Source organism: Triplophysa dalaica, chromosome 11, assembly GCF_015846415.1.
Source record: "Triplophysa dalaica isolate WHDGS20190420 chromosome 11, ASM1584641v1, whole genome shotgun sequence".
In the NCBI taxonomy this organism is placed as follows: domain Eukaryota; kingdom Metazoa; phylum Chordata; class Actinopteri; order Cypriniformes; family Nemacheilidae; genus Triplophysa; species Triplophysa dalaica.
Genome location: NC_079552.1, coordinates 8,180,201 through 8,207,881, shown reverse-complemented (window position 1 = coordinate 8,207,881; position 27,681 = coordinate 8,180,201). Strand labels below are relative to the sequence as shown.

Here is a 27,681-nt window from a genome sequence, read left to right as displayed (position 1 = left end):
AAACATACAACCAGTTTAAAAAAGTAAAAGCACACCTTATACCTCAGTCGGTTCCATATAAATTCCATATAAATATTTCCTTAAAGTAACTAAAAATTTTCAGAATAAATTACGTAGCCAATTTAACTATAAATACGTTTTTGAAATGACTTTCATGGATAAAGAGTGGTTTAGATTCTGTTAAGATTTGGCTTTTATTTTGAAATCAACGCACGCGAGTCAGGCGGAATGGGGTGGGTGGACCAATCATAGTCATTTATGATGACAGGAAAGGGAATTTGTTGAATTGTTTTAACATTGCTGATCATTTTATTTAAACTATATATGCCAGTAAAATATGTTTATATGTAATATATGTAAAATTATACAGCTATTTTGAGTGAGAAAAACAAGCTGGCGTCTGGGCCGCCAAGCGCCCTCTGGAGGACTAATTATTTCTGCTTCAGTTTATTGGTTAAATAAACAACAACCCAATCTTTATACGGAGGCGGAGTTTACAGAAACCACCACATTAGCTTATCGTGTTTCAGATTCGCTCTTACCGGATTAGTGATTTGTTGATATAACGGAGTGATAGATGACGTAAATGTTTCCGCTATGCAAGCCGATTGAAGACAGACATATGTTTCTAAATAATGAGCCTATTATTTTTCTCTAGTCCGAAGAAGGCGTAAATACATTGTGGCAAAATGCTGCATGGGTCTGCTGCAGGAAGTTGTTTATTTGAATCGATTCAACGCGGTGAAATCGATAGAGTTTCCCATTTAATACAACACGATCGGGGACTCCTAAAGCAAAAGGGTGAGTGTACTTGTGCTTTGTCCTAGAAGTGGTTGTAAACAAGCCATAAAGAAATATGCTGTCAGTGGTCTTCTGTTAACAGTTCACTTTCAGCTTTCCGATCCTGTTCAAAAGAATGAAGTTTTTTTGCTTTATTATCTATTAATGAGTACTATCGATAACAGAAAAGCCTAAATGTTCAATAAGTTGTAAATTAATGCACTTTTCCATTCATGTCCCTCTATTGCTTTTTTGTCGACTCATTTTGAAACCAAACTCTTCATTTAGTCTTCTTATGGTTGATGAAAAATGTTAAACAAGTGTCCTGCTGTGAATTTAATGCATTTTAATGTGACAGAAATATTTCAAATGCTTATCATTTTTTTAAATGGACACAATATTTTGTATTATGTACACCTATTTTTGTTTTATATTAGAAACAATTACTGTGTAGTAACTTGGTGTTTTGTACCACAGTACATTGGTCGCAGTGAATCTTTTAACAATGAACTCTAAATACATTGGTAGGACATTTATTTTCTGTAAACACAACCTTTAAATGTATGTTTATGCTCACCTTCAAGTGTAATGCTTAAAATAATATTCTTGTTTTGAATTTTTTTTGTATTTTTCCAGGATGGGGAGGTTTCACAGCCCTCCACTTTGCTGCTCTCAATGGAAGCCGTCCGATGGCTGAGCTTCTGCTAAACAGCGGTGCTGATCCAAACATCCCTTGCGATGCCGGCCAGACTCCTTTTCACTTCGCCTGCAGGTACTAGAAACTTATGTCTGTAGATTTAGATGTGAAACATCATTGCTTTTTAATTCAGAAAGTGCTTTGGACTTAGTGTACTGTGTTGTACCAACAGAAATGGCAATATCTATATCATGCACAATATGATGCAACATGGCGCAGACCTAAAGCTAGTGGATGAGCAAGGGAAAACATCTCTTCTTCATGCAGTCAGTGGTGGAAGTGTGTAAGTAACCATGTTGTGTAGCTATGTTGTGTATTGAAAGCAGAGAACTCTGAAACAAGGATTGTTCAAAATAATTATTTTATTTTGTTGTTTGCTGCATGCTTCAGAATATTGTCAGGAATGCATTCTTATTTCTGTCTGTTGCTCCCTATCAGTGTTGCCATGCAGTATCTGTGGGAGACTGGAATGTTCAGTTTTTCCGATGCTGATTATTATCAAATCACTCCATTGCATTTGGCAGCTTCCACAGGCAATACTGACGTCCTCCAGTATCTCCTAAGAGCAGACGTAAGCTTTTATTTGACATATATTTACATGCATTTATCAAAATGTCCAGTGGAGGAAAAGATCCCTGGCTCTGAAATGAAGGGTCTTTTGATTTTGTTCTCTCCCAAAACACCAAATACTGTAACAGCAGTATTCTTGAATTTACAATGTTCATGATCCATGGGGCCACTGACAGTGACTGTCAGACTTTGTATTAAAGGGACAGTTCACACAAAAATGAAAATTCTGTCTTCATTTACTCACCCGCGGGTTGTTCCACATCTGCATACATTTCTTTGTTCTGATGAACACGGAGAAAGATATTTGGACAAATTAATTTAACCAAACAGTTTTTGGACCCCATTGTCTACCATAGTTGCAAAAATTACCAAGCTTTCTTACATTCTTCAAAATATCTCCTTTTGTGTTCAACGGTACAAATAAATGCATAAGCAGTTTTCCTTACTATAGTAGAAGTATTGAAACTTGTGTGTTGTCCATCTCAGCTTTATGTTTCTCTAAATCTTTTCCCAGAGATGCACACCTGAGGCAGTTGACCACAAGGGTGCGACAGCGCTTCACGTGGCTGCAGAGAAAGGCATGATTGAGGTGTGCTGGATACTGATGAAGAGTGCTGGACTCCACATATTACACATGAAAAACCACACTGGCCTCACACCACTAGATCTCTGTATTCGGGGGAATACTTTTAGGTCTGTAGAGAACCAATGGAAAATTTAAAGGCTCTAGTTCTCAAGGTTTACTAAGTAGTAGTGCCCACTCCAGGATAGTTGTAGAATGGTAGCACCAGGAAGATAGCCTGGATGAGCAGTCCCATATCAAATAATTCCTAGATGTGTAGATGTACAAAATGGTGCCACGTAAAAAAGTAAGTCTAGATGTATTGTATCTACTGTATTGATTGCATGTGGAGATCATTTTGGCACAGACGGTCATCTATTACAACGGGTTTCTCCCTACACTGATGTTATTTTATAGTTTCTTCATTTTACAGGAAATAATATAATTATTTTAAAATACAATGATATAGTGTGTTTCATGTCCTCTTTATTGTATTCATATAGACATCAGCAACTCTCCAGGATGTTGATGCAATTCAGCAAACGACCAAAGGATGTGATACCTAAAGACTCGTATGGTACCTGTGTTTTTTGTTGGTTTGTTTGAATTTATTGAATAATGATATTCACCTGCTGTAGGACTCATTATTGAATGATTTGTTCTGCAGTGATGTACTTCTGGATGCTGATGTTGCCATCTCTGAGTGGGGCAGTGGTTCTCATTATATCTGCAACTCTGGCGGACTATGGCGGCATCTTCTCTGCGCTACTGTTTCCCTGTATGGCTAAAGTCATTCTATCACAGTACCACAGACTGAGCAGCTTTCAGAGGTTAGATAGTTTGGAACGGATGTATGGAGATTGTATTGCTTATGTCACTGATGAAGTAATGCTCGTTTTGTCTGCTTTTACTCGGCCTGTAGGTTACCAAACCCCATTTACCTCGGAACGCTGACTGCCGGCATACTTCATTCTGCAATCTGTTTTATCTATAAGATTTTACCCAATATCCTTTGCTAAATGCTTACATCATCTATTTGAAATCACTTTTAAGGTTCCATTAGATGTTATATTCAGATGAGCCCTTAACTGCCTACGTGTGTGGCCAGCTCACACCTTGTTACACATCGCAGTGTTCCATCTCTGTGTGCTCATTGGACTCTTTTGGAAAGTTTTAAACCAGAACCCAGGACAACTCCTCAAAGCTGAGACCGATGCCCGGTTTTCCAGCATAGGAGACTTACTAGAAGCCAACGAGAGCCCGTACAGATTCTGTATTTACTGTGAGGTGAGTACTTCTTTATTTGGGTGTGAATACATTTGTAGCATCTAGTAGTCACATCAGGTCTAGTTTGATTTGGTTGGTTTCTTTGGATGTTTATCAGTTGCTTTTCATTGTTGTTACAAATTTATATTCTACAATTCAATAAAAAAGGCCACTAAATATCACACATTAAAATACATTAGTTGTGTTTTTCCAGCTGATCCAAGTGGACAACTGCAAACACTGCCGTTTGTGTGATGTGTGCATTAAAGACTACGACCACCACTGCCTCTTCCTCAATCAGTGTGTGGGGAGGGACAACCACCGTCTCTTCATCTTCTTCATCATGGCCATGATGATGGCCCACCTCATCTTTATCTTCAGTGCTGGGTTTTATATCCACATGAAGCTGTCAGTCCTGGAGCGCTCTGACTGGGTTTCAGGGGCTGGGAGAGAGGCCTGGGTCCTTCTGTTGACTCTGCTCGGCATCCTCTCGCTTATATGGGTGAGCTGGTTGCTAGGTGAACAGCTTGGTGCCATTTCCATGGGAACAACCACCTACTTCAGGTACAACCAGAAATGCCCTACCAAAAGACAACGCTTGGCGACAGTGATTTCTTTCCTGCTTGTGGGGAAGCAAGACCAGGGACGTTTTCAGTCCTTTAACATATAGCTTTTAAGATTAAGTGACTTTAGTTTTTTAATTTACAAAGGTTTTTATTAGCTGGAATAATGCGGTATGATACAACTTAGTAGAAGCACTGTTGACAGCATCTGTGCCATGCCTTTGATTTTCAAGTTATATTGAATGTAATCCTAGTGTTGTACAGCCCTTTTATGTGTTCTTACAGTTTTATATTTTACATCATATTTGTTGTAAAATTGTTTGTATTACTATTTATTTTTAAAGGACAAATATAAATAAAACCTTTTGGTATAAATTTGCATGTATTCTTGGTTTACATTTACATTTCGATTTCAAGGTCGGAAAATGTAAAAACCACAGCAAAGTGAAAGGAAAAGCTTCTTTCATCATTTACTCAATCCAAACCTGTTTCACAAAAAAAAAAAACATTTTAATGAACATTGATATCCATATTGACTTCCATTGAATGGACACAAAACCACAGAGACAATTCTCAAAATATATTCTTTTTTTAGCTTACAAAATGATTTTTTTATATATATATTTTTTTATAAAAAATGTTTTATTACATTACTAAAATTCTTCAGATAATACAGTAGGTTTGCTGCTTCACTTCTGACTGCACTAGAATGCTGCATTCCCAGTCCTGCCTTTAAAATGGGCGTCTGTCATTAATCATCTGCCAAGCTGGTTTAGTCTTCTAATTTTCCATTGATGTTTGCTGCAGCAATACCATCATTCAGTAGGAAATCTGCAGAGCAAAATCATTGTCTATATGGGAGTGGAAAATTGCATTTAGGTGCTTTTGTAACATCTGCTGCTAGTATCCCCATTTTAAAGGTTATTGGTGGGAAATTCAAGGGATTGATTCAACGTAGATGACCACATCTTAAAATTTTGGTTCTCTTAGCCGCTATTCTTCCCTGTAAATTTCTTATATTTCACCAAAAAATTAAAATTGACTCCCATAATATTTATTTTTCCTACTACGGCAGTAAATGAGGGTTGAGGTCAGTTTGTTTACTGACATTCTTCCAAGGCTCTTCCTTTCTGTTTAGCAGAACAAAGACATTTATACAGATTTGAAACAATCTGAGAATGAGATGTTTTTTTTTCCTGAACTATCCCTTTAAAGTGTCTTCAGTGCTATACAGTGAATCATTGCTCTGTACATAACAGCTGTGTGTAGTGGTGATCGGCAAGGAGGCACTGAATAATGCTTTAAAATCTCTTGATTATTTTATACAAACCATTCCGTCAAGGACGACATGTACAAGACATACATGGACTGAATAATTGACACTTTAGGCCTACAACACTTCTGTTTTCACTTCTGCATTGGTAGTGATCATTTCCTTAGAGGTGTCTGTGAATCAACCAACCTTCTTGTCTTTTTTTACACACATCAGCTTAAAAAAAATCCCTATTAATATTGAAGACTTTAACCAATACAGATCTCACGGTGTTTGTGCAAGAGGGACAAAAAACAGCATTCGCTCATGATAGCCACTCTTGTCAATTTTGATGACGTGAACACATTTTTCTTAAAGATGTGGCTTTATTAGATTAGTTTACTGCATTCTGCCCTAACAGAATCATTCTCCTCCCATCAGTTCCTCAAGTCATTGAGTGGGAGTCTCCAACTTGATTTCACATGGTTAAACTTTACACTCTTTACTGTGGTTGTTCCTCTACATTTACAGAGGCTTGAGGAAGTTAGGTTCACATTTTACACACATGAAGAAGTTAGATTGAAAGCCTAATGAGTAAATCCTCACTAACAAGGAGCGGATGGAGGTCTTTGGGTAATTATGTGACTGTTTTATTTTTTTACTTAGTCAGCTTGTTTGGACAGATGTGTTCATTCTCTACACTGTCTGAATACATTGTATTAGTAAGGCTGTGTATAATACGTTTTCTGATATGATATGATTTTGGCATATTAGCCGCTCAAGAAATAATCTTCGGCTCGAATGCCACATCATTGTAAACTTAATAAAGCCTTTTTCTTTTCAGTTGTAGTTTTCATGTAAACATATTTACCTATTTGATTATAATTTAATATTACATATCTAATAATTCTTTAACACAATAAAGTTTCGTTTGTCAACATTATTTAATAACATGAACTAGCAATGAACGTATCCTCTACAACACTTAATAATCCTTTTTGATCTCAAAATGTAATTAAATATGTATAAAATAAAACATTAATTAGTGCACATTAGTTAGTGAACAATTTTTATAAATTACAATGAGGAAACAATAAAAAAATGCTGAAAAAACATGTTGTTAATAAGGGATAATGAAGGCTACAGGCAGCCGGTTGTTATCGCAGAAATATGCCCCGACAGTGTATCACACTGAATGGGGCTTTATGTATGGGATAATCCACGGCTAGCTGTTCATTAAAGAATTTTAATGCACGATGTGGAGGCGAAGAACCACCCGACACATTTATACCATGGTTATTTCCCAAGTTAAAGCTTTTATTGATGTAAACAGTGTAATTTTAGATCAAACAGGTGAAAATAACGGTTATTTTGTCAGTTTATTTAAAATGTAATCAAACTGACTGGAGCTACCCTTGGGTTAAAGGCTTTTAGGCCAATCAGAATCCAGTATTCAAACAGACCATGGTATAATTCACAATAACAGCTGGCTGCTTAACACTATCCTGCATATTACACGGCTACTTGCCACATGAGAAATAAACTGGACATGAAATGTGAATTTGAAATATTTTACTAGATCATTTTAACCGAATGCAGACCTTCCACAATGAAAATCCATTAACATTCGGTTTTGCAATAAGAAACGATGTTCAAATGTCGTGAACAGGCAATTTGGATTAATCATTTGTAAATATAAAGTCCAATATGTTAGTAAACAAAACATGTTTACTAATGTTAATGAATGAGATCCTATTGTAGGATGTTATCAATATTTCATGTTATACTAATATTTTATAGAGCTGTTTTAAGTACGTCATGTTTCTGTTAAACATTCTGTTTGTGACAGATTTAGATGTCCACTGTTGCTAAAAACTGTTCAAACAACATCTCTTTTTCATTTCTTAAAGGGACGGTTCGCCCAAAAATTGACATTCTGTCTTCATGTACTCGCCCTCTTATCATTTCAAACCTTTATGACTTTCGTTCTACTACTGAACACAAAAGAAGATATTTTGAAGAATGTTGGTAACCATTACAATGGCGGTACCCACTCTGGGTTTTGTGTCCATACAATAGAGGTGAATGAGTAATCAACATCATCTTTCGTGTTCTGCAGAAGAACGAAAGTCAAAACGGTTTGACATGACAAGAGGGTAAGCAAATGATGACAGTAATAAAATTTGGAGTGAACTATCACTTTAACAAATCTCTATTTCTAGTTATGGAAAACGCATTTTGATACTTTAAACTCAAATTGTGTTGTCTAATTTTTTTATTAACCTTAAATCACAATCAAAACAAAATGACATAATGTATTTAAACAGGATAACTCAAAAATGTCTTTTCATTTAACACACCTTTTTGTGAGTGATAAAAATAAATGCAAGATGATGAATGACAAGCTGTTATATTTCTGAAAATAACTTGGGGATCTGATAAGGCAGAACAGAGCGAGCAAGAGAGAGATGCATATGCACACAACCACATGTAGATACATTTACCAGACTAAAGAGCCAATTAGGTTGGGGGAGAGAGGGGGGCATAAGACCTTCTGTTTCTGCTTCGCTGAATTATTGAGAGTAATCATTCAGGCCTTTAATGGCTGGCCCGGAGTGGAATTAATTTGGGTGGTGTGGGATAAATAATGCATTGTGGGTAAGGGTGGATCTGAGCACGTGCGAGAGGTCTCTCTTCCAGCTGCCTCTGCATGATAATGGTGGGAGGGGCCCCAGGAAGCCTGCCGCTCGGTGCAGTGGGCCAGTGGGACATGAAAGAGAGAGAGAGAGAGAGAGTGAGGGAGGGAGGGAGATGCTGTCCAGAGCAGGCGGAAGAGGTGCAACAGGGCGAGGCTCAGGGAGAGAGTAAAGATCCCAACATGTGGATGGAGGACAGTGTTATCCCGTCATGAACACCATGCTTAGCCCCAAGATAAAGCAGACGAGGAGAGGTAAGCACCTTTATTCTTTCTGCAGATTTTTTACTCGTAGCATCCATCGGCCTCTCCCATCATCTCTGTTAGTTCAGCTGCACCTACCGGCTTTCACTCAGCCGGGAGCGCTGGATGATGGGATACTGTGGACAGTGTACCTCCCAGCCTCCATGGGCGGTTGCTTAGTAACATGTTCCAGCTTGATTAGTGGTTAATGAGTGTAGGTGGTCTGTGTGTCACGAATCACACGCTCTTTAAACAGGAAGTTAAGATTCAGTGGTGTCCGGAGTTGATGGGATGCAGGAGAACATTGATGCACACTGATCTTGTCTCGTGGTGTGATTTTATACACATATACACATTACACATATTTAATGCAGACTGACTTTAGGTGTGGTCTTTGATTTGTATGTACCTAAGGTCTGTACAGTATGTGAACTGCGCTTATGTTCTATTCTTGGTCCATGATGAATTGTAGTTTCGACACTTAGAATCAAGGGACTTACGGGTAATAAATCATTACGGCTTATGTCAAATATTGTTCCACCTGCATGTGGTAAAAGACTTGACAATAGCTTGCACTTGGATCTACTGAGTGGTATACAGTTTACTGTACATTCTTTCATAATTTATTAATTCATTAAAACCTTAGAACACATTTTGAGAAATGTGTTTTTTTCCATTTAATGGAGTTAGGACACCGACATTCGCTTTAAGATATATATTTTTTTGTTCTGCTGAAGAAAGTAAGTCATGTTTGTAATGACATGAGGGTACACAAATGATGAAGAATTTTTATTTTTAGGTGAACCATTTAAGAATGTATGCAGTACATGGTTGTTGTAAATATGTCCCATCTGAACGCACAATGGAGGCTTATCAGCTTCAGCAGCCATACCGTCTTGTTGTAAAATGCTATTTGCAGATTGATTTTTGTCCTGCTGTGCAACATAAAGCCAACAAGAGCATTTGAAGAGCACTGTCTGTCTGCTGCTCGCTGCATTTGTCACCCCTCATATGGATCGTGGCACTTTTGATGGGGGTTTTAAGCTCACAGTGCTTTTGGACACTATTTCACATAATAAAGCACGTTAGGATCTGAGACCCCGCTGGGTGTAATTTGCAGACTCCTGGGCAACAGATATGCTTCATTGTCAGATCACGATAGACATGTGCCTGTCCATTTTGTATTATTAACTGGAAGTTGAACACAGATTTGTCTGTGTGTTTCTATAAATTGTCCTTTTTATTTGTACACTTATACTTTGTTGTTTATAATGTAGTACATATTATTGACAGAACATTGAAAAATCACATTTTGCCTTTATATAAAAAAAACATGTTTTTATGTTTTAATCCGAAAAAGAAATGTAATGGTGTGGATTCAAATGCTTGTTGTTAGGATCAGGGTTATTGACTTCTTTTAGCAAAAATAAGCAATCCAAACCAAACTAAAGCTGCACAAGATTCAATATAATTCTGTTTATCATGTCATAGTCAATGTGTCCTCATAAAACGATGACATGCTCTGCATCAAACCATTAATCTGATTCTCTTTATTACAAGGCTATTTTAAGTAGCCTGGTTGTTACAGGCTTAGATTAATACTTGACATTAATTTTTAATCCTTTCTAATATGTTCACATTCAACAGCAGAGCGCAAAGAAGATATTTATAGATTCAGACAGACCAAATATGCGTCTATCATTCTAAAATAAGTTTTGATAAAATATTCATGGGTCTGGTGATGTGATATTAAATTAATAGCTGCTCAATCATTGTACATCCTTTTATTAGGCTGCTATTGTTTTTTTACTTTCCGTCAATTTTGATAGAATAGAAATATGTGTGTATCAAACTAAATTCATATTTGCTGGAAAATGATGAAAAATGTTGTATAGGTGTGAGAATATTCATTCATAATATATTACACGTATTACAAGGTAAAGTACAGTATGGGAAAAATAATATTTCTTTGCATCCCGATTGTCATTGGTGCAAAAACACGGTCAAATTCTGATGCTGCACCCCCTACACATCTCCTGCAACCTGCATGCTGGTCAGTTTATGGGTAATAAGGAGAAACATTATTCTCTGTGTCTCTAGAGACACTGTGTTCAAATGACTGAGGCCTTCTCTTCCCATCTGTACACTCTCACTCTCCCCATGAGGCTTTGAGGTGCACATTAACACTGATGAGGCTTCCATTACTTACAGTGATTGAATCAGAGTGTGCAGCTCTTACACTGATATAGGTGGAGCACAATAGCTCAGCCATTCCTGTCATGCAGTTCTTTTGACACTTTTAGAAAATGCATATATTGTGAAATATAGGCCAAATAAAGAGCTTGAGTTTGAGGCTGTAAATTATTGCTCACATCATAGTGTCAACTTTTTTCTGATGTATTTTTTTTGTTAATTTTTTTGAATAAATTTCCCCTTTTTCAAAGGATCCAGATAAATGACAACAATGTCGAAACAAATTCAATCTCAAATCACATAACACCAAGTGACAAAAAATGTACCTCTGTTCCCTTAATTTTAATATTAGAAAAAACCTAACGTTTTAATATTCAGATTTTTTTAACTCTGCCACCGGTGGGTCTAATTTTGCATCATCACATCGGCTTTCTGACTATAATTTCACATTTTTTCAGATTTACGTTACATAAAAGAACACACAAATCATTTTTTTATTTTCATATCAACAACAGACTAAACATTTATCATAGGAAAGTTCTCAAATCGACTAACAAAATAATTGTCAATATTGTCAAAGTGTTAACATTTACAGGTTTTTTGGTAAAATCATGACTTTTTATCAATTTACCAATGTATGTGGGTAGAGCACTCTTTTTTTTTATATGCTCCAGAAGAGTTCTATTCTGTATATTAAAATGTGTATTATAGGCACATAAAATGCACTACAGAATAGAAACGATGTGGGAATTATAGATGGAGGCTTGAGAAACATCGGACGTGACTTGGCAAATTAGATAAGTGGGACTGGAGAGTTGAAAAAGTCAATTTCAGAGTGAAATCCAGAGAAATACTGATCAAATCAATACTATGGGATGCTGGGAGTGAACGCTCATGTTTATGGCCCTCCTGCTGCTCTCAGCAGACAGGAAATATAGGATTGATTTTTCCCTTCCGACCCACAGCGCAGATGCTTGTGACACTGGGCTACAGTATGCATGAGACATACCTCTCCAACAGCTTCCCTGTCTGATCCACTTTGCTGTGGTTTGTGGTTGTCCATGGCCAATGTGGGAGAATTTCAATTCAAAGCTTTGCCAAAAGAAATTGCCATTGCATTATTACAATACCATAGCTAAAGAGCCTGCATAAAGTGTGCATGCTGCATCTTGCCTTCTGCTGCGGTGGGGAAATTGCTAGTGTTACCGAACACATAAAGTCTAGGCATTTTATTTTCAAATAAACATGTCCAAACTAGTGGAGAATGGTGAAAATGTGTACCGCATGTAACTTTAAATGGTTTCCTAACACAAATGCATGTGTTTATGTTTACGTTTCCAGCTAGGTCTAAGAGCATGGTCATGGGGGAGCTCTCTCGTGCCCCCAGCAGGCCGTCGTCCCCTAGCCTCCAGGAGAGAGCGCTGAAAGCCGGCTGGCTTAAAAAACAACGCAGCATCATGAAGAACTGGCAACTGCGCTGGTTCGTGCTCAAAACAGACCAGCTGTACTTTTACAAAGATGAAGAAGAAACCAAACCACAGGTACAGTGTAAACTTGGAATGGGGAACAGACAAGAAAATGAAAAAAGCAGAATATTTACACAGAAAAATAACAGACCACTCTTTTCTGAATTTACTATTTATACTGTAGGTACCTGTTTAGGTGAGATGGGACAATATTTCTCATAAAATTCCAAATAAAAATATTCACTTAAAAATAATCCTGTAAAAAACAGAACATTTTCGCTGCTGGGGTGCTAGTAACATACTGCAAAAAATGTTTTCCTGTAAAATCTTGTTTTACGTGTTTTTTCTTGTAAACCAGCTGTATTTTTTTGATGGTGTTTGACTGTGTTTAAATTTTTTTTTTTCGTAAAATCTAATATGATATGACGAAATAAGTCTGAATTTTTCCCAAACTTTCATGCGTTTTGACCATGACTTTGTCATCCCTGAGGTTTGTTTCTGTTCAAATTGGCTGTTGAATGCGCCCTCTTAATTTTTCCTATAACTCTTTACTGCAAAATCCGTCCAAAAATAGAAAAAATAAATCCTGAGGGACCTCGACCTTTTATCTCAAATAAGAACAATGTCTCTTCCACTGAAAAAATCAATATGTTATTCCTCTTAGTGATAAAAGCATTGACAGCGAAATAACTAATGACTTCAGAAGTTCACCCCTAAAACCCCCCAAAACACCACCAGAGCTCAACTTGTATCAGTGGAAGGGTCATCGCTGTGCGGATGTACAGTATGTGGTATTTACTGTCTCCATTACACCAGGATGACATCAGCATGCTGTTAGCTTGACAGTCTAATCTGGTAACAGCCTGCCCTGCGTCTTGGCTGTAGTGTAAGTCAAAGCATTTAGCAGATACAGAGCAGATGACCTACGACCCCCGTGCTGCTATAATGCGGCACGACTTTCCTCAGGGTACTGGCGACCCCTGCAAATCCATCCTTCCACTCTTATTATACTCCTGTAAACCCTGCTCTTTCTCTGCCCCACCTCCATCCCATCTTAATTCAATCTGAGCTGCATAAATGTGCTCGGCTTGCACTCCATAAGCATCTCCCTTTATCAATGCATATCCTATGAAATTTCATTTAGCTGAAGCTAAGTAGCAGAGAGGAATTTCTGTTCACAGATGAGATTCTGCAGCATTGCTGTGTCAATGCTGGGGCGGTGAAGTAAAGGATAAGCTAAAAGAGTCCAGTGCATAATTTATGATTTGACAGTGGTTGGGTCTAATTGTGCATGACTCAGCATTGCTGAATACAGCGTAAAATAGGGCCATGCACAGCAGAGAAGTATAGTTCCACACTGTCTTATCTGTTCCAAAGTGAGCTCCCTAAGGTGCTGATTGCTCGCACGAATCAATTATCAAATTACAATAGCTTAATGGAACATAAATCTCCTGTAATCCTATGCAGTAAGGGTGTGACTATATATATTTTCACATTTTTTGAATTGACATTTTTATTTTCAGCATACAAGTGACAATATACAAAGTTTACTGAACCTAGTGCACCTTTAAATAGGTCAATGCTACGAATAATTTTGACATAATTAAAGTCATAATTAGGGATGCACCTATAGGATTATTCTGGGCCGATACCGATTTTAACAAACAACTATTGGCCGATTCCGATACCGTTATTGGTCAATTGCATATACTAGATAGTTTTTCTGCATTCAGTTTATTTTACTGAACATGAATTGGATCCATTTAACATTTTAAGAGAGGAACAAGTGTAAATGTAAGTTAATCTAGATGTCAATGTAAGTTAAGATAAAAATACAATAAGACAACATGACAATCTTCAAATTGTCAAATTATCTTCAAATTATTTTTTGCTATCCAATATTTCATTTATTAAAAACATTAACTCAAATTTGACTTAAAATGGATTATTTCTTTAATATATTTAAATAAAGTCTGTGCTGTTGCTATTTACAGTAATTTATTTTCCTCAGAGAAATAAATAGGATATTCAGACATCCAACTAATTGCCTCCAAGTTAATAAATAAACCAGGGACCTATGAAATCTGTTAGATTTTTTTCCTAAATTGCATTAGATTTTCCCAAAAATTCAATTTTTCCGTTTTATTTTTATTTTTCTGGATTCTGTGTTTTTATGAAACAGTATTTCAAATCGTATGTTTTTTTATTTCGCTGTTTTAAGTCTACTTACATTTAATTACTAGTTTTGTAATTTTTTATTAGCAGGTTTGTTGTGAGGTTAACTGGACTTTTATTTGACCCAAGACTTTTTCTTTTGATGGCTTACCGCTAAGTTTGACAGCAGCTTCAGTCAAAAAAAACGGTAAAATGCGCCTGAGGTAAACCCTGCTAAAATGCTAAAAAGTCCACTACATTAAGTTACACAAAAACACACCACTCATTCACACGTAGAACAAGCAGATTGCATATTTAAACAGCAGCTGAATAATTATTAGCCCACAATTTGAATTTCATAAGGTGTTCAGAGGTGAATTCTGGCGTGTTTGATATTTTCCCTCTGTGTTTTCTGATACACGGAAATCAAAGGGCCCTAATGATGGTACTGGCCTTTTCATGCTATTGCCGATATGCCGATGGTGTTAAATTGATATCGGTGGCCGATACATCGGTGCATCCCTTAATTCACCCAAACATTTTAATTATCTCATCGTTTACTCACCCTCTTGTCATTTCAAACCTGTTTGACTTTCTTTCTTCTGCAGAACAAAAAATAAGATATTTTGAAGAATGTTGGCTCTACCCAATGGGTTTTAATATTTCATATTTGCATTTAAGAATTAATAAAAAAAAAATGTTTTAAACATTATGTTGACAGGTGACCTGTCGGCAGTTAACCCAATAAGATTAAACAAATCTACAGTACATAATTATTATTTTTGTATCACAATATATCGTGACATGATATACTGTTACATCCCGATTTACAAATATTGTTTTTTTCCTAGTATTTTAAAAATTTTAAAACAGAGGTGACCACACATGAAATTGAAGGCTCCCACCGTCGGTCTAAATTCTACATCCCCTTAATTTTTCTCCTCCAGGGATGTATCCCACTGCAGGGCAGTCAAGTCAATGAGCTGACAGCCAATCCTGAAGAAACAGGGCGACATCTCTTTGAGATTGTTCCAGGTAAGAGATAATAGCTGAATCTTCTACTTTCTGAATACGTCAATACTAGGTTTGTGCTATCAGAGGGTAATCTCAGCATGTCATATATAGATATGATCTTCACTGCTGTGCCTTACTTGTCATTCAATAAGAAAGATATCGTGAAAATAAGCAAATAACTGCACTAGGCCAGAGCCTGCATACTAATACTAATGAAATACTGGTTCCTCATTACTCCAGTTTATCACTAGAGGGCATGTGCTGTCCTCTGAGAGGAAACAGGTTAAATGTGACTGTGGGAAGAGTAAAATTCTATAATGTGATGGGTGCTAACCATCTACAAGCGGATCCAACACTTAAGACTACAATCTGGTAGACAAGAAATATTATATTCTATCTTAAAACCTTTTGCACCAAAGGTCACTGTTTTACTGGGAATTCACAAATAATGTTAAAAAACAGAGACCATGAGTGCATGGTGTCATTATAGTAGTTCACTCAAAAATGAAAATTCTGTCATGAATAGACCTATTTCACAGAGTGAAGTGTTCAAACCGGAAGTAAGGTAAACGCTTGTCCAGTCAATGCTCTAGCTCTGTTCACTACACAGAAGAGTTGCGAAGAGCAGAAGAAGTGAGGCATGTAGCGCTCCCTTCATGCTGATTTATCTAACATATATCAGACCTTGAAAATAAATAAATCGCTCAAAAATCAATGTTTTTGTAATGTTTGATTTCCCTATTTTTACATCTCCCAGTAAACGATGAATAAATCGGACAACATATGCTTTTGATTTTGATAAATAAAATGAATGCCTATGAGAAAAACAAGCTGAATGAAAGAATGGCTGTGGCAGCAGTGCGACAGGAAAAAGTTTTCCCCCGGTCTCTGACGCCATTTTGTAAATTAGCCGTATTAATCAGACGCATTATAAAAAAGTAAGAAATAGATGAATGGTTCTTTGTGGAACCAAAAATGGTTCTTCCATGGCTTAACTGTGAAGAACCTTTTAAGCTCCCTCTTTTAAAGACTGTTGTCACAGCCCAATGCAGTTCTTAATGCACTCTTTTAAAACAATGCAAGAAATAGCCAGCGATAGTTTAATGACATGCTTATTTTTACAAAAGTTTACAAGAATGTTTAATCTAGATGCCTAGCAACATTCAGGCTCACCTCCCTCTTTGTCGTAAAATAACTGATGAGGGAATTCTTGCATTTACAACAAGTAAATATCACAAGCTGCTGCTACGGCAATCACAGTAGAACCCAAAAGTTCAAGACATAAGACACGTGGAATGGATCCACTTGACATCCAGGGTCAAGGTGTCTGTATTCTCAGACATACTCTCTAAAGACTGTGCAAGCTTGTTCTTTGTTTTATGCCTTGACACCACCTTAACAAATGTCATGTTAAAACTCACACTGCAACAGATAAGGAAATCTCAATCGTTTCTCCTAGATGGCAAAGAGACCTTGATCGGTCCGGTAAAGTTGACACCATAGGATTTTCTAGTAGTCTGGTCATATACAGCATCAAATGAATCCTGCTTGTCACAAGTCACGATCATTTCACGTCAGTCACCCAAACAATGGCTCTATTTATGGGCGCTCTTGACACAAAAACACGACCGGAGACTTGAGTGGAGTTGCACGGCGGAGGTCTGATTTGAGCATGTCCTTACAGCTGACAGCATGCTGGAGAAGCCGAAGCATACTTTGTAGAGGCAGCAGTATGGTACATTAAAAGCTCTGATCTAAAGCCTCCTGGCAGTCTGCAGTAAAACACACGTATCACACAAACATACACACACAAGATCATTGTGGTCTCCAAAAAGGTCTTCAAAGAGGGAACGGTTTAATTAATAAGCTGCTAGATTTAATAGGGGGAAAGATCCAGGGAACATGCAGAGGTTTGTGCATCAGGCAGAAATTTTAAACCACCCCTCCACATGAAGTCACATCAACCCCCAACTACACACACACACGCACACACACACACACACATTGATTAGCTGGGTCTGTTTGTGTTTGGGGGATGTTTGCAGTGTTTGGCAAAGATGAGCACTCTGGTGGCGGTGCTCATGAGGGTGAGCGAGGGTGAGTCTGATAGATCAAGGGGGCGGAGAAGAGAGAAAGAAGCTTGAAAAAAGGAGCTCAACAACTTCTTTTTTGAATGAATGAATGAAGCAGGCAGAGAAGTTGTTTTTCGGGTCTGTGGCTATGATGGTACTGTTGGGTTCTTTACATTCTTTCTCTCTCCGTTTTGCTCTCTCAACTGCCTTCAAATGCTGCCGACACACAACTGTGTTGCATATTCACCTTCAAGGAGGGCCAGAGATGTAACTAGCATGGCACAGCTGTAGAACTGCCCTCTTTGGCTCCCGTGTGCCAACATGGGGCTCAGTTGCTGCAAGTTGCAGGAGCACAGATCTGTTCGTGCTAAGGGTAAGAATACACTTTCCAAATAGTGTTTGGTGAGTCGTATAGTTCTGTAGTTGGTATAAAAGTTGATGTAAGTGATTTGTGTGAGGAGCGATGTTTCGTTTTTGTGTAAATTTGTTTCGGATCCATGCGGCGGATGTTTGTGAGGAGTGTAACATCTGGAGTATCAAATGCATGAAACTGGGAAGCTGTGGCTTTATGAGCCGTCTTTTTTTGGAATGGACTGCGAGGAGTGAGGTAGACTTGCATGAATATAAGGGCCTGTCATTTTTGCGGAGTTATGCTGAAAGGTGTTCGCTAATGTAGACACATTGTTTAAAGGGATAGTTTACCAAAATTGTGTCATGGTTTACATACCCTCAAGTTGTTCCAAACCTGTTTACATTAATTTTTTCGGCTCAAACACAAATATTTGGAAGAATGTTTATCACCAAAATGTTCTGATTTCACACATTCTTCAAAATATCTTCTTTACTGTTAAACAGAATAGAGTTTAATAAACTTTAAAACAACGCAAGGATCAGTAAATGTTGACAGAATGATCCTTTTTGGGTGAACTATCCCTTTAAAGTTAAATCAAAAAGCATTGCTTATTTTCTGGTTGTCAGTCGTAAAAAAATGTCTAAGTTACTTGTACAATTTTTTAAAAGAAATATCCGATGATTACATTTATAATCACAAACACAATTTGTGAGGTCCTTTTATGGTAAATGTTAAGCCACATGTGTTTCTCTTGCATATGACCAGTACTTAGGTTGATATACTTAGATATGATATTAGGCTCTTTAATACACTGTCTATTCTCTCTGATATTAAAGTGAGTGGACTATGACACACAGGAAGAGCTAATGGTTGTCAGATGATAGAAAAGCTATTGAGGGTCAGTTGATTTTATGTGGGTTGCACTCATGGGGTATCATCGGGAAATAGAGGCTCACCACAGGCCACCTTCTGTCTGCTGGCTCACGGAACTAAACCAGTGGGGCTGGATTTACTAATAGCAGATGTTCGCAGGATATTGATTCAGAGATTTAGAGTTATTAGCTAAAGTGCAAAATGTCTCTACAAGAACTCAATTGACATGCATTGTGTTAAGGGAAGTGCTTTGCTAGATTTGACCAAATCGAATGATCTGGTAATCATTGAATATAATCCAATAATGTCTGATTAATTCTATAATGAAAAGTTTTACATAATAAATATAATATGCACTGGTTATAATATAAAGCACATTGTTCTGCATTCAGATTGGCTGTCGTGAAAACATTAAGGTGCAGGCGTTTGCCAAGCATAAAGACAAGTGTGTCTGCAAAATGCTGGATCATTGTCTTCGCTTGAAAGCCTGAGGGCCTGTCTTGCTAGATGTCCTCCCAAACCACACACTGTACTTCCGCTTTTCTCGCTGCAGACTACAGAAATCTGCTGATATATTCAAATGATAATAAGTACAGTGTTTATAAGATATCAACTAGGAGATTTATTATAAAAATGCAACAAAATGATGCAGTTTAGTGTTTAATGTGAATGATTCAAATACTCTCATTTGTATTGGTCCATTGGCGAGAAATGTCTGTTCATACCAGAGCAAGACTTCTTCAAGAGCACAGACTCCAAAGCACTCGCATTATCTTCAACGATGCATCATGTATTAAAGGGTTGGGCTGCGAAGCATCACATTGTTTGGGTCTTACCATCAGAGGAATGTTAAACATGCACATCAACGTTCAGTCCTTCTTGTTATAAATAGTTCATAGTCACGACCTTCCCGTGAAAATATGCTGAATGTCATAGTAAAATCATTGTGTTTAGTCGAGATATGCGTGCGTGTTGGTTGAATGTTGATCTGTTTGGTGGTTTAGCTCAGCTCTAGGCAACAGATAAAGGGTAGCAAGGCCATCTGAATATCTGGGAATTCCAAACTGGAAGACGGGAGAGCGTATTGTGAATATGGAGAGATTATTTTTTGACCTTCACTTTGGCCTTGTAGGAGTTGAAAATAATGAAACCCCAGGCACCTGCTGATCCTCAGAGTTTTAGGGGAAGTGACCAAAATCTGAGGGCTGATCAACTTACGCTACAAGCACATACTGTACGCATCACTTGTTAAAAAGGTGGCAGTTCTCTTTTAGTGGTACATAAATAGTCTACTGTACTGGTGCCAGTGATGTGTTAGAACAAAGCAAGCATGATGTAATTCTTTTGCAATTCATGCAAGTAAGTGCAAACTCAGCATTTCCAGTAATGTTTATACTGTACATAAAACAGAACATTGAAGAAAGATGAAACGACTTGTTCGTCCTGAATAGGTCCGCACTTCTTAGAAAAGAATGTCACATTACTGATGATTGCTTTTACGAATGACAGACAGGTCTTCTGCCGTGCACAAAAATGGAGGCAATTCATCATCCACCCTCACCTTACTTCAGTCATGCAGACCGAGTCAAAGCTCCTGTGGGAGATCTGTGTGTGCAACGTTACCCAGACACTAGATACCTGACAATACCCGGTTTATTCTGGCCCCTGGGGCTCCAGACTCCAGACACATAATGGAACCATCCATCCACAAAAACTAGGTTAAACAGAACTTATGCTGAAGATATTTCAGTGAGGTGGAGAGGGAGGACTGTTTTAGGAAGAAAGGAAAATGGGGTTTCATAATGTTTGGAATTTAATCGTAGCATATTGTTTTTAATCTCTGTGTAAACATTACAATAGACTTACCAGACCAATAAAAAAACACTTTGAGATTTTAAGATGCTCACATCATGATATATGCCAGTGTAATGCTACCTTTCAGTTTAGTTATGACGTTTAGTTTTTTGTCTTTGTGGTAAATGTCTGGTATGAAGGATGATGTCATACACGACCTGATCGGGTCATATGAGATGTGACTGTTACTTTGGCGCCATCTAGCGGTTTGTTAAATATTCCGTGACAATCATATTTTGGAGTTTGCAAAACGAGAGCATACTGTATATACAATTTTGACACATGGTATTTATTTAAAGCAGTCTTTCATTATTACTTCATTTTAATAATTATTTATTAAAATATGCAGAACTGTGGGGGAAAGTTGTCTTCTGGTTTGTGTTTAAACAATTCATTTTATATTTAATTTATATGAATATTAATTTCACTTAATATTTTAATGTTTATCGATTGTATTAAATTATTTTAAAACTACTCAACAGTTATTTTATATTTTTGTTTAATTATGTTGCTGCCGCTATAGAAACCTTATTTGTTATTAAAGTACATCTTTTAAATGTTTGTAATAATATCTATAAAGCCAATTAACTGTGATTTTTTATTGCAGTATGTGCTCATAAAGATCCCCCATAAAGACATAAAATAAGTATTGAATGTGAACGGGGGTATAATAAAGTAATCGTAGTTGAACAGAGTGATTCTTTCGCTGATATTATTCATAAACACGCCCATGCATGTTTTAGCATTATTTATTGGCAGCCATAATAGGTCATGATAGGTCATAACATTATCTACAGTAGCAATAAAAATGGATAGAATACAATTTTCATGTTTTGGTATTTGTTTGTTATTTAAAGCATCAAAATGACATAATGTCATCGTTGACATTATTGCTTTTTATCCCTCCATAAGCAGCACAGGAGAAGGACAGATCGGCTCTCAGCCATGAGGCGTTCCTGCTCATGGCAAACTCTCAGAATGACATGGAGGATTGGGTCAAAGCCATCAGACGTGTCATTTGGGCTCCTTTCGGAGGAGGTATTTATTTACCTGAAACTCATACAAAAATAATGATAGGCTTCTCTATGCATGCTTGATTTCCTTTGTGAATAAAATCGAACTCATCGAGCAAGCAAGCATTTGTCTGGATTTCTAGTCACATTGTTTTGGTTGAGTAATCTATATCTGGCACACAGAGCTAAAAGATCGTATGCTGATTGACAGAAATGTTTGTAGATAATCCAGGCACACTAAAATAACAATAGCATTTGCAGTATTTAGATGAGTGTGAATGCTTCTTAAAGCATTGTGTTAAAGGTCTTTAACTAACATGAATCATTTTAGGTGTATGAATAAAAGCAGAGGTTTATTAAGCATTTAAGTGACACTGTATTTTCAGAATGGACAGAATGCCTCGCAAATAGGATTCTTCAATATCACCTTTACATAAAACAATTACGTAACAAAACCCACCTTGTATTTGTAACCCAATCCTGTCATTGTGTTTCTGGATTTGAGCTCTATGTTTTACATTTGATCTGTTTCTCAGTATGTCTGCTTTGTTGTTTCGGTTGCTCTAGGTATCTTCGGGCAGCACCTGGAGGATACAGTACAATTTGAGAGGAAGTTTGGACCCCGGCTGGCCCCGCTGCTGGTGGAGCAGTGTGTGGACTTCATAAGAGAACAGGGACTGAAAGAGGAGGGTCTGTTTAGGATGCCCGGACAAGCTAATCTTGTCAAGGATCTCCAGGATGCATTTGACTGTGGGGATAAACCTCTGTTTGACAGGTACGAAAAGATCACGGCTTTGTGAGGTCTAAATGAAAGTTCACAAAACAGTGTTAGTTCATCTCTGCAGTGTTTTTAAGTCCAGCGTTCTGTGTCGGGAAGTATTGGTTTAAATAGGTGCCGGTTTGATGCTGGTCAAGCCGGTAGACCCCCAGAGACATGCAGTTCACATTCATTCTAAAACATTTCATTGGTATGTGTGTCTGCCTGATCTGTTGACATGTGTGTGACCTCTTGCAGCAATACCGATGTCCATACGGTGGCATCCCTCTTGAAGCTCTACCTCAGGGAGCTGCCCGAGCCAGTCATTCCTTTTAATAAATACGAGGACTTTCTAACCTGTGCACAGCTTCTGGTTAAAGATGAAGAAGTGGTGAGTCTGCTGATGTTCTTTTAATGAGGGGTGATGTACTTTTTTTTCAAAGCCATAGTTCACGCCAAAATAAAAATCCTCATCATTTAGTCATCCTAATGTCACTCAAAACCTGTATGTGAGTCTTTATTTTGTGGAACACAAAAGAAGTTATTTTGTTCTGGAATGATATGAGGGTGCGTAAATGATGAAAGAATTTCTTTTTAATGACCTGTCCCTTTAAGAAAAAGCTTGCTTTCTGTATTTCTAATGTGTTGAATTGCATGTGTGTCTTCTGAAGGGACTCAATGAGCTTGTGATGCAGGTGAACACACTTCCTCAGGCTAATTATAATTTATTAAAGTACATTTGCAAGTAAGTGAATACACATTACCCAAATGATCTTTCTATTTTGTAATCTTCTGTATGCTTTTAAAATCTGAAATGAATAATGCGTGTCTATTTACTGTGGCTTAGGTTTTTAGATGAGGTGCAGTCACACTCAGCTGAGAACAAGATGAGTGCTCAGAATCTTGCAACAGTATTTGGACCAAATATCCTTCGACCTAAGCTGGAGGATCCCGTATCTATGATGGAAGGTGAATACAAGGGCTTAGTTCACAAGTGGTGTTTGATGATGCTCGTTTCTCATAAAGGATTTCCTCATATATGATAAACGCAAATTTTACATAGAATTTGATAGAAAGTTTTAAATAATTGTATCTCCTGTCAGGAACTTCTCAGGTCCAGCAACTGATGACAGTGTTAATCAGCGAACACGAGCGGCTGTACGCGGGTACGGTGGGAGACGTGTCCTCAGAGCAGACAGGAAGTTGTCCGCGGGGCCAGCGCAACATGGCACAGTGGATCTCTGAGGACGAGATCATCAACCACTCACCCTCAAGCCAGACATCCAAAACGGCCGAGAGCGTGTGTGGCAGTGCCACATCTTTGGACGTTACTGTAAGTGCCCTCAACACTGCCAAGATGACACCTCAGGGAAAATCTGGATTGACAGTCAGCCCCAGTAAGCAGGCAAAGTCCCTCCCTTCCTGGAAATACTCCTTCAAGGGCGGGGGCACACGCGCCCAGACGGCGAAAATGGGGGGCTCGTCAGTGGACGTATCCAGTCTGCCCAATGCTGGTAACTGGTTGATGAATGGGCTTTCCTCTCTGCGGAGCCATCGGAGAACGTCTTCAGGAGAACGTATGGGGAAGGACTCAACCCTCTCACAACGACTGTCCACCTACGACAATGTGACCTCTTCCAGTCTCAGCGTACCCAGTGTGGCCAGCACGCCCTGGTCCACGTCCTCCTGTGAGATTTTAGTGGCCGACTCGGTGAGCAGTGACCCCTCAGGCCTGAGCTCTGTGAAGGCAGAGTGGTCAGTTGGTGGGTCTGTCCAAGGACAGGGTGAACAGAGGAGTTCAGAGGTCACAGATAGCAGTGAAGCGTTGGAGATGTGTGTGAGCAGCGCGGGGTGCAGCGAGAACGGAAACGCAGAAGGTACGTTGAACGTCACGGGAGAGATTGACAACAGAACGATAGCTCTTGAAAGTGAGACCATAGAGCTGAAGGATGAGCTGAAGAAACAGAAGATCAGCTACGAATTACGAATACGAAAGTAAGTTTAAAAGCAACAGGAAAATATTTATGCATTTGGCAGACGTTTTTATCCAAAACTACTTACATTGTTTTATCCTATTCATTTGTTTCTAAGTATGTGCAATCCCCTGAGATCGAACCCACGACCTTGGCAATGTTAGCGGCATGCTCTTACCACTGAGCTGCAGGAAAGCTGAAGCTCACAATGTACCACACTGTACAGTATAAATAATAAAAAGTCTTTATATTCTATAGAGTTAATATAGTTAACTATAAGATGCCAGTTCAAAGGGAAAATGTTTGCTCAAAGGAGAATAAATCAGCATATCTTTATATCATAATTTTAACCCTTGTGTGGTGTTAATGTTTTCAATACGCAGATAGTAATATGTCTGCTGGAAATCTGGAAAACATCTACTGTGTAAAAACATCTAATTAAACGTCTTAGGAAAACAGTTTTGCATTCTAAATCATAAACATCTTACAGACATAACGATGACAGGAAACGTCTCAACATAATATAATAAACATAATAAAATAACGAATTGCTTGATTTTTAAGAAGGGGTAATTCGGGTAATCTGGGACATTTTATGCAATTTTGAGTTCTGCAATTTATTTCGATATCTATCGAACACATTAGATCAACACATTAGAATTTTCTGAAATCCCTAAAATGTTTTCTAACCACACCAGAAGAATGAATGAAAATATTATACCCAGAGGAGACAAGCCACACTTCTGCATAAATTTGATAATCTGGGACAGGTCACTTTGTAATCTGGAACATATTTATAATAGGCCTAAAAAAGCCTATTCATTTATGCATGCCAATCACAATATCACCAATGTTTTAAAAGCATGTACAAAAGCAAAAAAGGACAAGTACAAAAATCTCAAAAAGAAATTGCATATTCCAATATTTCGATCTTTACACAAGCATGATAAATAATCTACGGTATTAATTGATTTAAATTTATTTAGATCTCAAATTGTTTAACATTTGTTTTACATTGTATTAACAATAAAAAAATCTATAAACATTTTGGCAAAATTAGCAAAAATTTGATTAACAGATAATTCATTAGGTTATTCAAATTCTCCATTAAATTGGGGCTACTCAGGGAACAAACACTCTTTGCAAGTGAGAGACCCATCATCATCTATCTAATGTTATAACCTCCAGTAATCCACATTAAAACCCATTTCTCATTCGAGCATATATAAATTCTTATATTTAGTCCCTAAATGCACATTTATACCATTTCAAGACTTTCCCAGATTACCCAAAGCATGACGTCCCACATTCTCAATCAATTTGACAATGTGGGACAAAATGTTTGAAAGAAAAAAAAACTAAAACACATTTTCAAAACTCTAATACATATTTTGTTGCTAGAATAGATCACAAACATAAATTGACAGCAATTAGGAACATTTTTTTATTGGGTCTTATGACAGATTTATGTCCTTAACATTAATTCAGTCAGAATCCTATGTCACTGACCTTTGTAGTGGAATTCCATGGGAGCTTCTTGATTGACAAGTGCCCCGCCCCTTTCTGTGCATTCAACACATGGAGTCATGTGATTTCAGTCACATGACATCCATGCTAAAATAACAGTAAAAGTCCTGTCGACTAAAATTTGATAGATCAGGAAATAAACACACTAGAGTTTAGGTGTCCCAGATTACCCCCAATTTACCCTAAACATTCAACATGTTAACAAACACTACACAAGGGTTAAAAGTGAAGCTTTTTTATGTTGCAGTTTGTAACTTTGTCTCTAAATCGCATCTTAGAAAAAAAGTTTTGGTGATTTATACCCATTTAAAGCAATTTTTACATACAAAAATAACACATAGATTTCACCAATAAGCCCATATTAAATATCTGAGCTTTTGTACATGTTGGCTATAAATAAGTTATTTTGCATTTCTTGTATATTTTGACTTGATTTATAATGTTAATAATAAAATAAATTATTCTTAGGCTAGAGGAGTCAAGAGCAGCTCTGCTTAACCACATGGAGAGACTGGAGGAGGAGTTGGACCAAGAGAAGAAAAAGAATCGCATGTTGGAAATTAAACTTCGCAACTCTGAGCGGGCTCGCATAGACTCGGAGAACCGAAACCGCTTGCTTCAGAACGAGATGGAGGAGTTCTTCTCCACTTTAGGAGATCTAACCTTGGGAACAAGGACGAGCAAAAACTGACTGCTTGAACACAGAGAATCTGTGTTTGTTGTAGATAGAATTTTGAAATCTCTCTGCTCGTGCATCACGAGTATTCAGAGGTCATTTTGTGCTGTTTTGTTACGGCGACTCGATCAGCTGTTATCGTGTGTAGCAGTTTCACTTTTTTCCTCTGCCGTCTTTGGTCTACATTATAACGAATATTTCATCTGAACATTCTGTTACTACACAATATTCAATGAAAATCTGCTCTTATCATGAGGGTGAGTAAATGAGAGAATTGGGTGTACTTTTCCTTTAAGGTGCGATTCACTTACTTGCAGTTTTTACAATAATAATCTAACATCCACAGATAAAACCAAAGCATGATTTTGACTGTTTTTGTCTCTCACACTGATAGGTCATTCCAATAGCATTGAATATCCTGTTAATGCATGGTATAAGAAATCCTGCTGAACTGTCTCTTGATAACACTCACACAATCTCTTTTTATTTAATAGGCTATATCTATACCATAAATATCAGTCACCATACAGTCTGCATCCTATCACACTGTGCCTGACACTACAGAAATAACTGTAAGTCATTGGCTCATTTAGATGAATCATTACAGAGCAAATCCCTTTATTGTAGCTAAAATGTGCACTATGGAATAAGATGTTTTTGAATGAAATGAGGTGACAAACTGTACAACTACAATTGTATGATGGCAAACCTCTGAAAGTCTTTTAAATCAACTTTCTCAAATGGAAAAAGAAAAGATTTCAGCAGCAAGATTGCCAAGTCTATTATTTATTTAAGCTTATTAAAGTAAACCTAGAACTATTTCTCAGGTGGTGTTTTCTAAACACTCAACAAATGAGTGTCTTATGTTGTAGATGATGAAATCAAGGCTGACGTATACTTGAATGTTACTATAGTAGTTTTTTTTAAGAATGCATATGATCATTTTTTCCTGTTGAATGATTCCTGTCTGCAGAAAGTGCCAAAGTAGAGATCTTCAGAAAGTGGGAATTGACATCAAATGAAGACTGACTAGCAGTAATGTAATAAATTCATGATTGCTATTGAAGCTGTGCATTGTTCTGTGTATGATGAAAACAATAATCTTTAAAAATCATGATATTGGTCGACC

At 37.5% G+C, this 27,681-nt stretch overlaps 2 protein-coding genes across 6 annotated transcripts; both read left to right on the top strand.

The window, feature by feature from the left end:
- The first annotated feature begins 257 nt into the window (after nucleotides 1–257).
- si:ch211-223a10.1 (putative ZDHHC-type palmitoyltransferase 6) lies at nucleotides 258–4,813 on the top strand. 2 transcript variants are annotated; one of them, XM_056760781.1, is made up of 10 exons: nucleotides 258–801; nucleotides 1,417–1,552; nucleotides 1,650–1,760; nucleotides 1,916–2,048; nucleotides 2,562–2,740; nucleotides 3,113–3,186; nucleotides 3,277–3,439; nucleotides 3,532–3,614; nucleotides 3,706–3,896; nucleotides 4,090–4,813. In XM_056760781.1, the coding sequence occupies exons 1-10, from the start codon at nucleotides 690–692 to the stop codon at nucleotides 4,543–4,545; spliced, it is 1,638 nt and encodes a 545-aa protein (XP_056616759.1). In that variant the 5' UTR covers nucleotides 258–689; the 3' UTR covers nucleotides 4,546–4,813. The 2 variants fall into 2 exon arrangements, with proteins under 2 accessions (XP_056616759.1, XP_056616760.1); XM_056760782.1 differs by lacking the exon at nucleotides 258–801 and adding an exon at nucleotides 847–1,304.
- Nucleotides 4,814–6,203: 1,390 nt separating this feature from the next.
- On the top strand, nucleotides 6,204–27,618 carry arhgap22 (Rho GTPase activating protein 22). Of its 4 annotated transcripts, none has more exons than XM_056760691.1 (10): nucleotides 6,204–6,323; nucleotides 12,163–12,362; nucleotides 15,389–15,476; nucleotides 21,519–21,644; nucleotides 22,187–22,394; nucleotides 22,635–22,767; nucleotides 23,048–23,121; nucleotides 23,224–23,345; nucleotides 23,480–24,371; nucleotides 26,345–27,618. In XM_056760691.1, the coding sequence occupies exons 1-10, from the start codon at nucleotides 6,281–6,283 to the stop codon at nucleotides 26,565–26,567; spliced, it is 2,109 nt and encodes a 702-aa protein (XP_056616669.1). In that variant the 5' UTR covers nucleotides 6,204–6,280; the 3' UTR covers nucleotides 26,568–27,618. The 4 variants fall into 4 exon arrangements, with proteins under 4 accessions (XP_056616669.1, XP_056616670.1, XP_056616668.1 ...); XM_056760692.1 differs by lacking the exon at nucleotides 6,204–6,323 and adding an exon at nucleotides 8,527–8,640 and having other exon boundaries at nucleotides 21,522–21,644; XM_056760690.1 differs by lacking the exon at nucleotides 6,204–6,323 and adding an exon at nucleotides 8,527–8,640.
- The last annotated feature ends 63 nt before the right edge of the window (nucleotides 27,619–27,681 follow it).

Coding starts and splice junctions, on each gene's coding strand:
- arhgap22 (XM_056760691.1), top strand. CDS start 6,281: ATGAGTAAATCCTCACTAACAAGGAGCGGATGGAGGTCTTTGG. Junction 22,395..22,634: donor GATAAACCTCTGTTTGACAG/GTACGAAAAGAT, acceptor GACCTCTTGCAG/CAATACCGATGTCCATACGG. Junction 23,346..23,479: donor TCCCGTATCTATGATGGAAG/GTGAATACAAGG, acceptor ATCTCCTGTCAG/GAACTTCTCAGGTCCAGCAA.
- si:ch211-223a10.1 (XM_056760781.1), top strand. CDS start 690: ATGCTGCATGGGTCTGCTGCAGGAAGTTGTTTATTTGAATCGATTCAA. Junction 2,741..3,112: donor ATTCGGGGGAATACTTTTAG/GTCTGTAGAGAA, acceptor GTATTCATATAG/ACATCAGCAACTCTCCAGGA. Junction 3,615..3,705: donor TATCTATAAGATTTTACCCA/ATATCCTTTGCT, acceptor TTAACTGCCTAC/GTGTGTGGCCAGCTCACACC.